Source organism: Musca autumnalis, unplaced genomic scaffold, assembly GCF_047663935.1.
Source record: "Musca autumnalis isolate F117 unplaced genomic scaffold, ASM4766393v1 scaffold_3, whole genome shotgun sequence".
NCBI lineage: Eukaryota > Metazoa > Arthropoda > Insecta > Diptera > Muscidae > Musca > Musca autumnalis.
Window position 1 is genome coordinate 77,022,012 of NW_027411866.1, and position 16,598 is coordinate 77,038,609.

Sequence of the window (16,598 nt, forward strand, 5' to 3'; positions counted from 1 at the left end):
GGTGGGAAAGGTGGGGGACAAAGGAAAATAAAAACAAAGAAAATGGAATGATTTCTAGAAAAATACCACAATATTATTGTATTTTATTTTTAAAAAAAGTTAACTTTTACTTAAAACTGGTTTTTATTTGTTTTGTTTTTTAGGTTAGGTTTTTGGGCTTTTAATTAAAATACTAGAAAATACTTGAAAATAAAAATTAAATAAAATTTTGTTAAAAAATATTATTTGTGTATACACTCTCGTAAAAATTATAAAAACAAAAACAGCGAAATAATTATGAAGAGGGAGAGGATGAGGGAATAGAGGTTAAGATAAAAGAGGAATTGACATAAATGCAGTTTTGTTATTTAGAAACTCAAAGACAAAAAATATAGAGAAAATGCAAACTTAGAAAATACATTTGTAACAATTACTAGTTGTTGGGAAAAGAGGAAAGGTATTTTAGGGCTACAAGAAGAAAATAACAAGGATTTAAGTCAATAATTTTAGTTATAGAACAGCATTATGGACAGTTTAGGATTTAGAAATTATTACAAGCTGTTTTGGTATGGAAGATTTGGAAAGATTTTTTATGTTTGTTTCTTTTGCAACTTAGCATAGATTGTTTATTGTTGTTGTCGTTTAATGACTCTCTCAAGTATAGTGTTTGATGAAATCCTAGAGGTGAGATGACCTTGAAACACCCCCTTATTTTATTACACCTTTATGGACTCCTCGTCATCATTTACTTATTTATATTTGCGGAATTATTTATTTTGCGTAGTGTTTCCCAAATAAACACGAATTACATTCGTTTTCAGGCTGTTATTTTCTGCAATTTCTGTAATACTTTAAGTCCTTGTTCTTGATACTCTTGTTTCGACATCCAAAAGGCATCACGATCTTTGGTTACTTCAGCCAAAACAGCACCACCAATGAATACCATATCTTTTCTTCTGGGTGGATCTTCAATGCGAATTTTGAATTTCTGCAAAACAAAGTGGAGAAGAAGATTGGAAATTAGAAAAAAAATCATTGTATAAGAGATAATTAAATACATGTGGATTGCTTTGAGGATTTTTGGAAGTCCCAAAGAGGCCAAGAAACGATGATCTTTTAAAGATTTTTTAGAGGTATCAAAAAGGACAACAACTATAGTATCCAAAGTGATGTACAAATGTGAATTCGGAACTTTACGTCATTTTTAAAGATTTACTCGAGAAATCAAAATTACCAAGATTTTTGGAAGAACCCAAAGAGGTCAACAAGTATAAATGTATTTAATTTTTTTTAGGAAGAATCGTACAGCCTAATTCTCGCATCCGTTATAGAGTGAGTATTTGTTCAAAGGCAAATTACGTACCTTCGAAATTTTTGGATTTTTTATATGATCGCAATTACTTAAAAAATGTATCAATACATGCGGTTATGATGGCTTTAGACCTGGCAAGTCCACCATTGACCAGATATTTACCCTGCGGCAAATCCTAGAGAAGACCCAAGAGATGCAGATCGACACATTTCCTCTTTTTGTCGATTATAAAGCTGCATTCGACAGTCCCCTCCGATCAAAGGTATTCCATGCAATGTCTGAATTTGGTATTCCCGCAAAGCTCATCCGGCTTTGTAAGATGACTCTAACTGATACTAGGTCCTCAGTTAAAATTGGAAAGAACCTCTCCGAAGAATTTTGTACCAAAAGAGGTTTCATACAAGGAGACAGCCTTTCGTGTGACCTATTCAACATTTTGCTGGAAAAGGTAATACGAGATGCAAATGTCAAAAGAAATGGCACAATTTACACCAATAGCCACATGTTACTTGCCTATGCTGATGACATAGACATCATGGGACGATCAGTAAAGGAAGTAACTGATACCTTTAGGAAGGTCGAAGCAGAATCTGCGAAAGTGGGTCTGGCGGTAAACGGCGAAAAGACCAAATTGATGGTGTCGACGCGCAAAGCGTACATAGAGCTCGGACCAACCGTAGAAGTTGGTACCTACAATTTTGAGGTAGTTAAAGACTTCGTCTACCTCGGCACTGCCATAAACACAACAAACAACATCAGTTGTGAAATAAGAAGAAGAATTGTATTGGCCAACAGATGCTACTATGGATTAAGTAAGCAATTTAAAAACAAAGCCACATCTCGTCAAACAAAAATAACACTATACAAAACGCTGATACTACCCGTGCTAATGTATGGCTCCGAAGCATGGGTACTTGCGCAAGCAGATAAGGCAGTGCTTGGTGTGTTTGAGAGGAAAATTCTTCGAAAGATCTACGGGCCGATTTGCGTTGACGGTGAATATCGACGTCGTATGAACCACGAGCTATATAAGCTATACAAAGACATGCATATAGTTAAACGTATCGAGATGCAACGATTGCGTTGGCTAGGCCATATCATGAGAATGAGCGATGATGAACCCGCTAAAAAGGCGTATGAATACACGCCACATGGCGGTGCACGCAGAATCGGCAGGCCTAAGCTTCGATGGAGCACACAAGTGGATGAAGAAATGGAAAGGCGCGGTATTCCAAAAAGTCAAGCGAAAAACAGAGAGGAATGGAGATCTTTTCTTAGGGGTAGTTTACACTATATGTAAATGTCATCTGACACGAAATAAAAATATTCCATATCTACCCACGGATGCTATGTGGAGACGTAGTTTTTTTACATTTTTGCTGGTGTGGACGCACAGAGTAAATCGCGTAAGGAAAATCTCCAATATTGCACATATTAGCGAATATATAACGATGGCAAATTTCATGTCATATGACATTTACATATAGTGTAAACTACCCCTTAGTTCGGCCTATGGAACAAATGTTCTGTAATGGGCCAACAAAGTAAGTAAGTACATGCGGTTATGAAACGGAGAAATAATATGGGAAACCAATGAACGGAAACAAACAAAACTATTCCCGTACCAATCACACAAAGCCACAAACTTTTCAGCTTCTCTGAATCGTTTCATTCTCACAACCAAAACAAAAACACAAACTTTTCAATGTAAAAAGATGGAAACCGTACGATTGCGGAAATGTAACTTCGGTTATGCTTTGCCGAGTTGTTTCATTCACCACCGAAACAAGAAGTATTTTTGGGAAACGTTTGCCGTGCGTATTGTCAATGACACACTCAGACACACACATGTGATGCTTAACAACCCTATAAGATAGCATCAGCATACCACAGTGAATTTTATCAACCACCAATCAGCATACCACAGTGAATTTTATCAACCACCAAACGTTTTTGATTTATTCACATGTGTTTAGTACTATTCCGTTTTCTATCTGTTCTTGTGGAGTTGAGTACTTTTCGTTTTGTTCGCACTCACGAATATAAACAAAACAAAACTAAACAGCGAGCTCGGCCAACGAGGGTTATGTTTCGTTTTGTATTGTTCCTATGGAAAATACGAAACGAAACGATTGGAAATGTTATTTAAAGTATTTTTACGTACTCTGTGGGAAACACAAAAAATACAAACAAGTTATTGTGCGGCAAGTTTCTCGTAATAAGAAATGAAAACATGAAAATTGTATAAAATAAAGAAAATTGTGAATAATTAAAAGTAATAGTATAGTGACCCGAAATAAATTCCACGACGTAAAAATATAAAAATCGCCTTTTTGCATTGCAAAATATATTTTTAATTTTTAGAAACAGTCCCTTTTGTCTATTTTTTTCTACTCATTTTATTGGAAATCATTAGTATGAAATTTTGTTTAGTTTTATTCCAAAATTGTCCATTAAAGTTCGTTTTATGCCACAAAAATAATCATTATGACAGCAAATGTGTGGCTCGCAAAAACATGCAACATTCCACTCGAAAGTGTGTTCGATAACGGATGCCGTAATCCAAATTCTGAAAATATCGATCGAAATAGCTCGATCTGCGAGAATTAGGCCCAAAATCAACTAACGCAGATTTGTTTAAGTAACTGTAGATGGAAACGAGAGATTCAAGTGAGTCTGTTTCTCATAATCTGTCAGGTAGATGTATTCTCAGTTGCTAGCGGGAGAACTTTCCCAATATCAAGGCACATCACCCGTTGTGGTCCTGTGGAGAGTGAATCAACTTGAGTATTTTTGAGGAATTTCCAGACAAGCATTTGGCATCTCTGAAGGGCTTCATGACTAACCTCCACATTCATTATAATCACAATAAAATATCTTGCACTTCTGTGTACTTACCGCCAATTTATCGATGTCATTTTTCAAAACTCTTTCCAAATACAATTGCTTAATTTCACGTTCCAAACGACTAGGTAAACCGGGATACATGGTTGAACCACCCGATAACACTATATGTTTATATAATTCTGGTCTCATATCAATATCAGCCGCTTGAATGGTATTAAATACCAATTCAGCAATACCCTGACCTTCAACATTAATTAAATGTGGCTGGAAGAGAGCTTCGGGGGCCTCAAAACGTTCACCGCCAACTTTAATGACACGACCATCTGGCAGGGTATATGATTCTACCAATACTGTCGTTTCCAAGGCCAGCCTTTGTTCCATTTCAATATTGTAACCAATATAGCAGAGTTTTTCTTTCATCATGCGCACCGTTTCGAAGTCAGCGGAATGATTAAAGGCATAACCACGTAACAGAAGAAGCTGGGAACGGTAAAACAAAAATCAATTAATTAACATACTTAGGAAATTTGAAAAAGGCCCTGCGACATACCTTAATCAAATAGCGGGTAATATCACGACCGGCAATATCCAAACGCCTTGTTAAATGTGGCAAAGCAAATTCTTCATATACCGGACATATGTGGGTAACACCATCACCAGAATCTATAACAACTCCGGATATCAAACCTTGAGCATAAAGGGTGAGTACAGCTTGTATAGCAATGTACGTTGAATCAAAGCCGTATTTTTCAAACATGACCTGACAAAAAGAAAAATAATAAATTATTCACTTTATACAACAACAAATACTAAATTCTTACCTCAATCATTTTCTCGCGATTCTTCAGAGGATTCATAGGGGGTTCTGTGAGCAATATTTTGGTATTTGTTGGATCGATATTCATTTTCTTGGGTCCAAATGTATAATCCCACACATGACACATATCTTCCCAATTTCGTACAACACCATTTTCCATGGGATATGATACCTCTAGTAAAGAACGTAATTGTGATGCTTCATCACCTACCATTAAATCCTAAAAGTATTCCACAGTAAATTATTTGTTTAAATCAGATTCAATAGCAAAGACATTCTAAGTAACGGAACATATCAAAGTTAAAAACTAAAAAAAAATATTTGTAAATAAATAGAAAAGGAATTAAAATAATAAAAGCAAACACTAACAACAAAATTATTTCAGCATTATTGGTAGGTAACTGCTAACCACATCTAAATTTGACAATAGCTTTATTAAAGTTGAGGCCAGAAAATTCACTAAAACCAGATGATGATAATATATTTCTATTCGGATGTTTCTAAAAATAGTCTAGAAGGTGCTTTAAATGATAAAATGTGCAGGATTTATTTTGGTCTAATTGAAGTCATAAAGACTATTTCCGATATTCTGCTGATCTGCTGTCATTTTCTTGAACTACCTTAATAATAAATATCAAAAGACACTACAGAGTCAAGGTGGAGGTTCCAAATTATATTATAGGGTGAAGAATACTGCAAATGTTTTCGGTGTGTGAAATGAGTTTCCACCTACGTGAAGCTATGTTTTTGCAGCATACAAAACTCTCTTATTTTTTTATATTTTAGACGCCACACATCCAATATGTTCAAACATTTTTGGCACAAGTTCAAATTTTGTCCATTGGGCCCCTGAAATTATGTCGAGTGGCATTTCTGACTACGTCCCTGCCGCACATGCAGCATTTAACACCAGTCGTTGTTGTTCCAATTCCTGAAAATGCATCTTTTTGCGCTTTAAGATCGAGGAAATAGAGGAAAGACTTCATAAGTCGGAAGAATAACAAGGTCTGCAACAACAACTGCAGCTTACAGCGTTGCGATGGTTACGACGTACTCAGTATGGATCCCAGTCTGTTCCAAATAGACCTATCTCGCTTGAGCCTGGCCTGACCATGGTCATAACCATCTGGTCTTGGAGGACTTTAATGCTCATCATGAATTGTGGCATTCGGTCCGCGGAAACGACCAGAGGGGTATAGTGCTGGCTGAGCAGAGTGCCACAGTTCGCCAGACATAACCATCGTGTCACCTGCTCTGACAAATGACGTCAGCTGGCAACCCGTCATTGCTCTTGGATCAGACAATCTCCCTCCCTCCCCATAATTGTATCCATCAGCAGACCGCCCGATTTCATCACCTCTGAACGCCTGCACTTACGTCAATCATGGGAAAGCTAATTGGGCGATTTTCAGAGAGTTCACTAATTACCGCTTCAGAGACGTGCCCAAGGGTTCGACCATGATGTCCCAGAGCATCCTTTCTGCTCCCCGAACATCAGAAGGGTTCGATCCTCATCACCGACGCTGTCAATGCACTCCGAATACTGTGCTAAACGTAATGCTGGATATCGCTAATCCGGTAGCAGTGTCTCGAGGCTTATCAATCTGGTCAGTTATATCGAATCGTAGTACATACTTCTATATTACTTCTACCCAAAAGGCCGATATCAGAATTGCTAAAGCAGTCGTCAGCAGATACTGCTATGTAAGATCCACTTTTTGTTGGTTGGATGAAAACAATGACGATTTTGGCTGCAGTTTTTTTTTTCACTTTCAAAACCCAAATCTCCAGAAATATGCACTTCCCACAGACAGAAAAATTATTTTTGTGTTCAGGACAATAACCCCTATCTGTGGTAAAAATTTCAAAGAAATCGCAGGGCCGCGACTGAACCCTGCTAAACCACAGAATTTTCTTTTATTTCACCTATAGCAGGCCTTCGGCCTGGTAAATAAGGCTTTCTTGTTTGGACAGGTGCAAAAGTCTGCTACGCGAACTAAATTTTCTTATAAATTATAGGACTTGCACTGCAAGGCCTATATCCAGCGTTGCCGACAGTTTTTGATCGGAAATTGTCAAAAAATCGTGAAAAAATATAGAATTTGGAAAATCGGCAAAAATCGTCCTCGCTTTCACCAGATAAGAGTTTTACCTATGGAAGCATTATGGAAGAGTGGTTTTTTGAAATGGGCTGGGTGGGAGCGAATACCACAAACACCTGGCAATCGACCATAGAAGCTGCACCCGAATCACAAATGATGCCTGCTAAGGTCCTAAATGGTAATGCCGGGCATACACTATGGGCATGCACGACAGCATTTGTAATAGTATTAGTAAATTTTGAAGTTTTTGTCAATGTATTTGGGAGTAGTTTTGGCAGGATTGAAATCAAAATAGTTTTGATTTTGTAAATGAACCCCTTTCAATCCGATGAATTTTGTTTATTTTCCAAGTAACCAACAAATAATTTTTGAAAACAACAAATATTATTTGTGAGGAAATTAAAAATTTGGAAAACTTCAACACAAAATCGAGTTCTGGAGGAAAATTCATCATTTTTTGCAATATGGATTGAAGGAATGCCACACACTATTCAATCACACACGTACACAAGGGTTCATTTGGCAGTGCAGTTTGGCAGTATAGTGTATGCCCCGCATAATGTAAATTGGAAAAAATATTTTTTGGATTATTTGGAAAAAATATTTTGGAAATTAACGCTGCAGTTACACATGCCAGTAAATTGATGCCAGTTGAGTTCATGTATTACCCAATGATTACACATGCAAGTAACTTGCAGACAGTTGTGTATACATACATATTATAGTCGAAACTTCAATTTTTTTCGAACCGAGACTTGCATGTGTAAACGTTCGGAAAAAAATTGATGTTACCTAAGGATTACACATGCAAGTAACTTGCAGACAGTTGTGTATACATATTATAGTCGAAACTTCAATTTTTTCGAACTGACACTTGCATGTGTAAACGTTCGGAAAAAATTGAAGTTACTTTCAAAGCACTTACATTGATTACTGACAAGGAAATTTTGTCGGCAGTGAGGTTGTTAGTTGGTGTGGCAGTGAATATGTGTGAGTGTATTGGTATTTTTCGAACTGTCACTTGCATGTGTAAACGGGGGGTTACTTTCAAAGCACTTACATTGATTACTGACAATGACATTTTGTCGGCAGTGAGGGTGTTAGTTGGTGTGTCAGTGAAAATGTGTGAGTGTATTGGCGTTTTTCGAACTGTCACTTGCATGTGTAAACGGGGGGTTATACTCGAAAATGCCGAAAAAGTATTCGAAAAAGTGTGTTTCTTGTGTGTTTACACATGCCAGTGCAAGTTCAATTTCAAAATTATTTTAAGCAGCATATAACACACAAAATTGCATTATATTTTAGATTTAAAACACAATCCACAACATATTTTATTATTTTTATTTTATTTCGTTTTAAAAAGATTGTTTTCAATCATAAACATAATGAATCTGGTATTGCCGTCTTTTCAGTATTGTATAATCCCAGAGGGGAAATTATTTGTCAACCTATATTTTCATGAAAAACATCAAAATTATGACTTTATTTGCCACTAATATATTGCAGTTACCGAAATGTATTATTTGTGTTTCATAACCTTTTTGAAAATATGCATTAAATCTTTGCATTCTTAAAAGAAACAAAAATGGACATGGATTAAAAAATAGTCTCGCAACTCTTTTTTCAGTTTCGACATATCACTGGCAGCCAGTTCAAAATTTTGCTGGCATGAAAAATCTAGTGCCAGTGGAGTCGACAATTCAAAATGTAATTGTGATAGTAAAAAATTGTGTATGTATTGAATTTTTCGAACTGTCACTGGCATGTGTAAACGCTGGGTAAGGTTTAATTAATTGGTTTAAATTTGACACTTGTACCCATCCGTATTCTGATTCTAATGATATATTATTTTTCTCTAGGCCTGTTTTGACAGCTTTGCTCAAATATCAATCACGTGATTAAGAGCGTTGCTGTCCATGTACATTATGGTTGTTGGAAATCGGGAAAATTGTCATTCAAAGCTGACTGACTAACTGTCCTCTTAAAGATAGATAGACGATTTTCATCCTTTAACAATCCTAAACGAAAAATCCAACTGGCATAATTCGAACGTGAGGCAAAAAAGCTCAAACTACCGGTATTCCCTTCCCGATATGTACCTAAAATGCTTAAATTCTTTCGTTAAATGTTAGTTAAAACAAAGTTATCTTTTTTTATTTCATGCAATTTTGTGAAAAATCGTCATTTCAGGCCATAAAATCAAAAAAATAAATAAAATAAAATTTTCCAATTTTGGGACAAAAAATCAAATTCGGCAACACTGCATATATCTCGGAAATATGGACTTCCATAGATAAAATATATATTGTTTTACTCAGGACAATGAGACCTGCCTGTGGGTAACATTCAGAAGAATCGGAAGGTCGCACATAATCCCGACTTATGCCAAACGACATTATCTTTGAAGTAGTATTTTTCTCTTTCCTAGCTACCTGCTGTCTATTCTATTTTTCTCTTTCATTCTATATTTTCATTCATTATACATTTTCTCTTCTCGTTGCAGGATGAACACATAGGACGTTTGCTCATCAGGGGAAAGCTGCTACCTTAATTACAGTCGTGCGTGCTTAAACCTAAACTTAATGGAGATAAACTGCTGCAGTGAAGGCGGCTCAAACAAGCTGCCTAATATACTCTACACCTCCATCTCTAGTTTCAAATGCTGTTGCCACTAAATATTGATTTTTAGTACATACACAGGTATAACCCAATCATAATATGGGTATTTTTGCAGTCAATTGGGTCCTAATCTACAAGCAGGAAATATGTCATGAACCGATCCAGTAAATACTTAAAATTTTGCACCATCCTAAACTGAATTGTTCTGACCGCTATGAAAGAAGAGCTCTTGAGTGGAACATTGAATTTTGTTCTGATGTACGGGGCTATATTTTATATTTTGATCTGTATTGTAATCAAATAATGCAATCATGACACTCTTATCAAACTTGTTTAGAGATTTTTTTGGATTGGGTACACTGTTTAGACTTTCCTCTTAGAAGTGACGCCAATAGCAATTGAATCGGACTGTGTTCATCATTCGCGAAATTAAATATTCCCATGTTAAGAGGACACATAAACCTCCAACAATGATTCCAACTGTTATTCACTGTATACGCCCAAATTATTTTTCAATCTTTCCGGCTATACCGTCTGCTTCAGAAGCGCAATGTTAGTCGACATCGTTCTTAATCCTTTCTTTTCTTTACCTTCTGCAACACATTGAGCTATACAACTTTGTCAATTTTTGTTCTACTTGTGGCATAGTTGGGCATTTTGCTTTAATTCTGTTGTTATATTTTGAAGCTCTGTTTAATTTGAAACCACAATACAAATACAATTGTCATGCATTCTAAAAAACTGTTGTGTTAGTAGGTAACAAAAGAAACAATAAATAAAAAATAAAAAGAAAAATATATCTGGAACAACAAACATTCATAACAAATAATAATGAAAATTACAAAATTGTAAACTATTTTTAAGCATTCTAAAGAGAATCAAATATTAAATGCAGAACATATTGTAGCTTTCCATTAAACAAAAAGGGGATAATTACAATATAAAAACGAAACCAATTAAAAAACTGAACATAGAAAAACTATAACAACAATTATCGCTAAATTTAGTTTTTTTTTGGTTAGTATACGAAGAAACGGACAGCTATTTCATCAAATCGAAAAGGCAACAAAATAAAACAATTCGGTAAAAATTGGTAATTGAAATTAGGAGACTATAGACTTACATCAACGTGTAAATCCTGTAAAAATATTCAAAAAACAGATTTATCCAAAACAATTTGTTTATTTTTTACATATAAATAAAGAAGAACGAAAAAAAGAGATTTGTATATAATGTATTTTTTGTTGTTTGTTGTAGGTATTATTATTATATATTCGTATATAATAGTATATTTTATTATCATAATTCACAAAACTAAACTAATTGAAAAAATAGCAATATAATGCTATATATTTAATAAAACGAAATTTGAAATTTGATTGATTTGTAGAAGAAAACTTACCTTAACTTCAATATCGCCAATTTTGTTGACTGCACGAATGATTGGCCTGCCAACCATAGAGGGAAATATATGCGCGGGAAAATTACTACCGGCATAACCGCATTTGACAAACTGAAATGGAAAACGATAAATAGTTTATTTGAGAAACAATATCAAATAAGCATAAAAGAGTGTGAAAATGGCCTACTAACTACAACAAGATACTTCGCATCACATTCGATAGCATGTGAAGGTCATCTGTCTGCCGGGAAGTAGGAATAAGGGCACCAAGTTCCTAGTTGGTTGGTCTGCGGTCAGCTATGAAATTCTGATTCGCGAATTCGGGTACTATCCAATGAAAGAGCACTCAGACGTGTTAGAACGTCATGAGAAACACAATGCCCGCTTAATAATCCTATGGAATATTTACATAAGTATACTAAGATTATTACATTACGTCAGTGCCGTTGGAGTCATCCTAATCATCTCAAGGTGGAGGGGTCCCTTCACATAGTCTTCTCAGGAAGATTCTAAATTGACCGAAACCATAGTGTTTCGGCCAATTTACCACAGGTAGGTCTCGTTTTCCTGAACACAAAAATATATATACCATCTCTGGGAAGTCCATACTTCCCGAGATATAGGCCTTTAAAGTTCCAAAAATATGTAGGCGAATGCCGGCTAATTAGAAAAATTAATAATTAAAAATAAATAAACTTTTGCTTCCGTTCCCTAGATTTGCACTTGTCCATAGGAGAAAGTCTTAAGTCCCCGGCCGAAGGCCGGCTATTTAGAAAAAAATGTAATTTAAAAGAAAATTTTGTACCCGTTCCTGAGACTTGCACCTGTCCATAGGAGAAAGTCTTAAATCCCCGGCCGAAGGCCGCCTAATTAGAGAAGAATTTATAATTTAAAACAAGTGAGCAAAGGCTATAGTCGGGACGGGGCCGACCATGTGATACCCTACACCACTACCCCTCTGCATAATCTTTTCACTCGTGAGCATTTCCTTTAGGGAATATAATCCAACTATCAAAATTTCCTGACCATCCGATCAAAATTGCGACCTGTAACGCAAAAAAAGGCTTTACCGTTGGAATACCCCTACTAGAAGCCGATGTATTCACAAAGAATAAAACTTTGATTTTGTCTCACCATAAGTTTTTCCCCATTCCGACACCTAAATATTATCCGACTATCACCAAAATCAATAGGCTTTTTCTTCTTCATACTTTGCATCAATATAAAGGAGATCTTTTCTTCTTCCATTGACGGGCTATCCTTTTGGAATACTCCTACCAGAAGCGGAGATATTCGCATAAGAAAAACATAAAAAACGTTGAGTTTTTTTCCGCATAAGCTTTTTGCTTATTCCGACTTCTGAATATTATCCGACCATCACAGATCTTTATATGCTTCTTCCTCTGTGGGTCCCGCATCAACTCCCAAAAATTTCGTGACGATCCGATCAAAATTGTAACCTGTAGCGTGATTACAAAAAAATCGGAAAATGGGATACATTACCAACTATTGCGATATCTCTGTTGTTTGACCACCTTCGACAACCTACTATACATCGTTGTAAAGGTGATATTTTCTACTTTCTGTGCCATGTTTTGCTTTGGATATACCTCTTAAAGAAACAGATATATTGACTTTGAAATACAACGTTGTTCTTTTCTCCAAATACGTTTTTGCCCATTCCGTCCCCTGAATATTATCCGACCATCATCAAACATGATAGGCTTTTTCCTCTGTGGGTCGCCCATTAACCCCCAAAATTTCGTGACGATCCGATCAAAACTGAGACCTATAGCGTGATTACAAAAAAAATAGGAAAATGGGATACATTACCGGCGATTGCTATACCTCCGTTATTTGGCCACCTACGCCAACCTACTTTGCATCATTGTAAAGATCGGATTTTCTACTTTCATACCCAGACTTTGTTTTTGGAAAGACCCCATCCAAATCTGTGATATTAGCCATTATAACTGAAATCGCAAAAATGAAAAGTTTGGTTCTATTTGCGACTATTATGATATCTTCGTTGTTTGATCTTTTAGGACAACCTACTTTACGTCGTTAGAATGGTGATATTTTCTACTTTCATTATCAGGCTTTGCTTTTGATATACCCAATATAGATGCGGAGATATTCGCTTTGGAAAAAAACGTTGACTTTTTCTCCAAATAAGTTTTTTCATTTTTTTTTTTTTCATTTCATTTATTTACTATGTAATATAAACAAGCCAATATGGCCAATATCTTATATTAACAATATACAATTCAAATAAAATTAAAAAAAAAAAAAATAGAAATTAAAAACTAAAATTAATTACCTATCATATATATAAAAAAAAAATATACTCAGTTAACAAAATAGGCATCCTGAGACTATCCCAACGCCACTGTACCTTTCTAAGCCAATACTTAGAAAAGTAGAGCAAGAGAAGGGATCAGGAAGAAATAATCATTCCCTATAATTCGCTCCACAAACATGGAACAAGTATAGCACTACAACACAAAGTGAATATAAAGATAAATCTAAGCAAATTTAACAATGCAAATATGGCTCCCCAGCCCAACAAAACAAATAAAATTAAAAAACAAAAAAATATATAATAACCCATAATTAAGTAAAAACACAACTCATAAAATCATAAGGAGTTATTCCGCAAGTACTCAAAGCACCTTGCTCTATATTCTCCTGTCAAACCATTAAAGCGTCGAAGCTCTAGCGGCAACTGATTCCATAATCTATCAACCCGAACAACAAAAGATTTTTCACCAGTTCGGGACGAAAATCTGGGGTACAATAATTGAGGGTTACGCAAAGACCTCAATCTTACAAAATCACTACGTAGTGGGATATCAGTATTCCTCATTATACTATAATAACACTGAAGAAGGCGAAAATTTATATAGTTTTCAAAGGACAATCCAAGAAAATCAACAACATACAGAGATACATGGTCCCAACGACACAAACCATACACATAACGAACAATAGAGTTAACAATTCCAGAGATTCGTTCGACTTGGCCAGAAGATGCACCAGATATAATTTCCAAACAATAGTTCACATGGGTCATCAAAAGCGACTGAGCCACTCTCTTCCTAATATCCAAAGGCAAATATGCACTAAGGCTGTACAATTTCCGAAGCTGGAACCTCACACGAGATAAGAGCATATCAATATGCACATTGAAATCCAATCTACTGTCAATAACAACACCCAGACATTTTATGCAATCAACAAGCTCAACATCCATCGAATTAACAGAAATCCTTAAAGCAGAATTAACGTCATGATTATTAAAAACTACTGCTTTAGTTTTAGACCAATTCATTACAAGCCCATTAGAATCAATCCACTGGGACAACGAGTTAAGATTTACGTTCACCAATGCCTCCAGGTGAGAAAGGCTATCGCACTTAAAAAACACATGCACATCAACTGCATACAAAAATAATTTACATCTCTCCAAAGAAACAGAGCGAACAATATCATCAATATACATAATGAAAAGTAAGGGTCCCAGGACAGATCCCTGAGGAACTCCACACCGAACACTACGACACTCAGACCAACCACCATTATGAGATACAAATTGAGATCTACTGCTAATTCCGAGCCCTAAATATTATCCGAGCATCACCAAAATTAATAGGCTTCTTCCCCTTCGGTACCCCCATCAACACCAAAAATTTGGTGACGATACGATCAAAATTGCGACCTGTAGAGCAATTTCGGGAAAAAATGAAAAATGGGATGTATTACCGACTATTGCTATATCTCCATTATTTGGCCACCTAGGCCAACCTACATTGCAACATTGTAAAGCTGGGATATTCTACTTTCATAGTTTGGCTGTGCTTTTGGAAGCTCCCCAGACAAAGCTGTGATATTCGTCATTATGATTAAAATCGCAAAATTGAAAAGTTGGGGTGTATTAGCGACTATTGTGATATCTTCGCTGTTTGATCACCTACGAGAACCTACTTTACATCACTAGAAAGGTGATACTTTCTACTTTTATTGTCAGGTTTTGGTTTTGGTATACCCCGTATAGAAGCTGAGATATTTGCTTTGGAAAAAAAAGTTGTCTTTTTATCCACATAAGTTTTTTGCCCATTCCGAGCCCTTAATATTATCCGACTATCACCAAAATCAATAGGCTTCTTCCCCTCCGGGACTCTCATCAACATCCAAAATTTGGTGACGATCCGATCAAAATTGCGACCTGTAGCGTGATTACAAGGTTTAGATGGACAGACGGACAGACGGACACAGATAGCCAGATCGACTCAGCTCGTCGAGACATTCATTTTGGTATATATATGTATGGGTCTACGACCATTATTTCGATGCGTTACAAACTTTTTGGCCAAAACCAACTTATAATACCCTCCCCACATAGTGGTGTAGGGTATAATAAATTTATGTTTCCGTTCCCTAGATTTGCCCCTGTCCATAGGAAAAGTCGTAAATACCCGGCCGAAGGCCGGCTATTGCAAAAGAAAATTATAATTTTAAAGAAAATTTGGAACTTTAATGGCCTATATCTCGGGAAGTATGGACTTCCCAGGGATGCTATATATATTTTTGTGTTCAGAGCAAAGAGACCTATCTGTGGTAAAAATCGGATGTCCCGTCTTATTCCCCAACGGCTGCCAAACCAGCATCAAACCTTCCTCTGCCTACCAAAACAAAATACATTTTTTATTAAACTAGGGAAATCAATAACAGTTGGTGTGGGATAACGATAAGGTTCACCTAACACACACTAACAACAAGTAACTAAATTAAAAAAGATAACAAAACAAAAACACATTCAAAGTATGAGTAATCGTCGTAAAGGGTAAAAAATACTTGATAGGGTGGTGGTCGTTATTCGAGAAAAACAAATCACTTCACTGCACCCTCCAGGAAATGAAAATAAGCACAAACAGTAGGTAAAACAAACAAAATGCGTTTAAATGCCGGGCAGGCCGTCAGCATGGCAGATGTTATTTGATATCCAGAAAAAAAAAACAATTGAAAAGTGTGTCACTGGTATTTGCTGCTTGCTGTGTCTCTCCTCTTTTTGTTTTAATCCTCTTGGCGCAACAGAAAATATGCATAAGAATGTCATTTCTATTTTATATGCTTGGTTCTACTTACACCGGTACCATTATCGCAAACTATAACGTTGCGTCCTTTGCTATCCATTTTTAACACTTGATATTCCCCTGTTTTGCTGCTAACTCCGCTGCTTTACTTCTTTCTGCTTGCCAATCTTTTTAAGGTGTGTTCTTTCACTGTGTAGTTTCTTGATATCTCAAGAAACTCTTTGACCCGAATGCACTTAGCGGTTGTTAATTATTCTCTTTTACTTTTATGTAAATTTGTTTTGTCCAAATATCACCACAGTATTTTTATATTTTTGTTAATTTTGCAAGATAAAACAAAGTTTAGAGTTTTTTCTACTGTTGAGTGACGAATAATGTTGCGGTGACATTTCAAATGTAGGGATTCATAAATCGATTACTTATCGAC

At 35.9% G+C, this 16,598-nt stretch overlaps 1 protein-coding gene across 2 annotated transcripts; it reads right to left on the reverse strand.

The window, feature by feature from the left end:
- Positions 1-49: 49 nt before the first annotated feature.
- Arp2 (Actin-related protein 2) lies at positions 50-16,598 on the reverse strand. 2 transcript variants are annotated; one of them, XM_073971891.1, is made up of 7 exons: positions 16,224-16,562; positions 11,079-11,189; positions 10,800-10,814; positions 4,960-5,175; positions 4,689-4,898; positions 4,190-4,618; positions 50-967 (listed from the first exon to the last, which is right to left on the reverse strand). In XM_073971891.1, exons 1-7 carry the CDS (start codon positions 16,269-16,271, stop codon positions 797-799), a joined length of 1,200 nt encoding a protein of 399 aa, XP_073827992.1. In that variant the 5' UTR covers positions 16,272-16,562; the 3' UTR covers positions 50-796. The 2 variants fall into 2 exon arrangements, with proteins under 2 accessions (XP_073827992.1, XP_073827993.1); XM_073971892.1 differs by lacking the exon at positions 10,800-10,814 and having other exon boundaries at positions 16,224-16,598.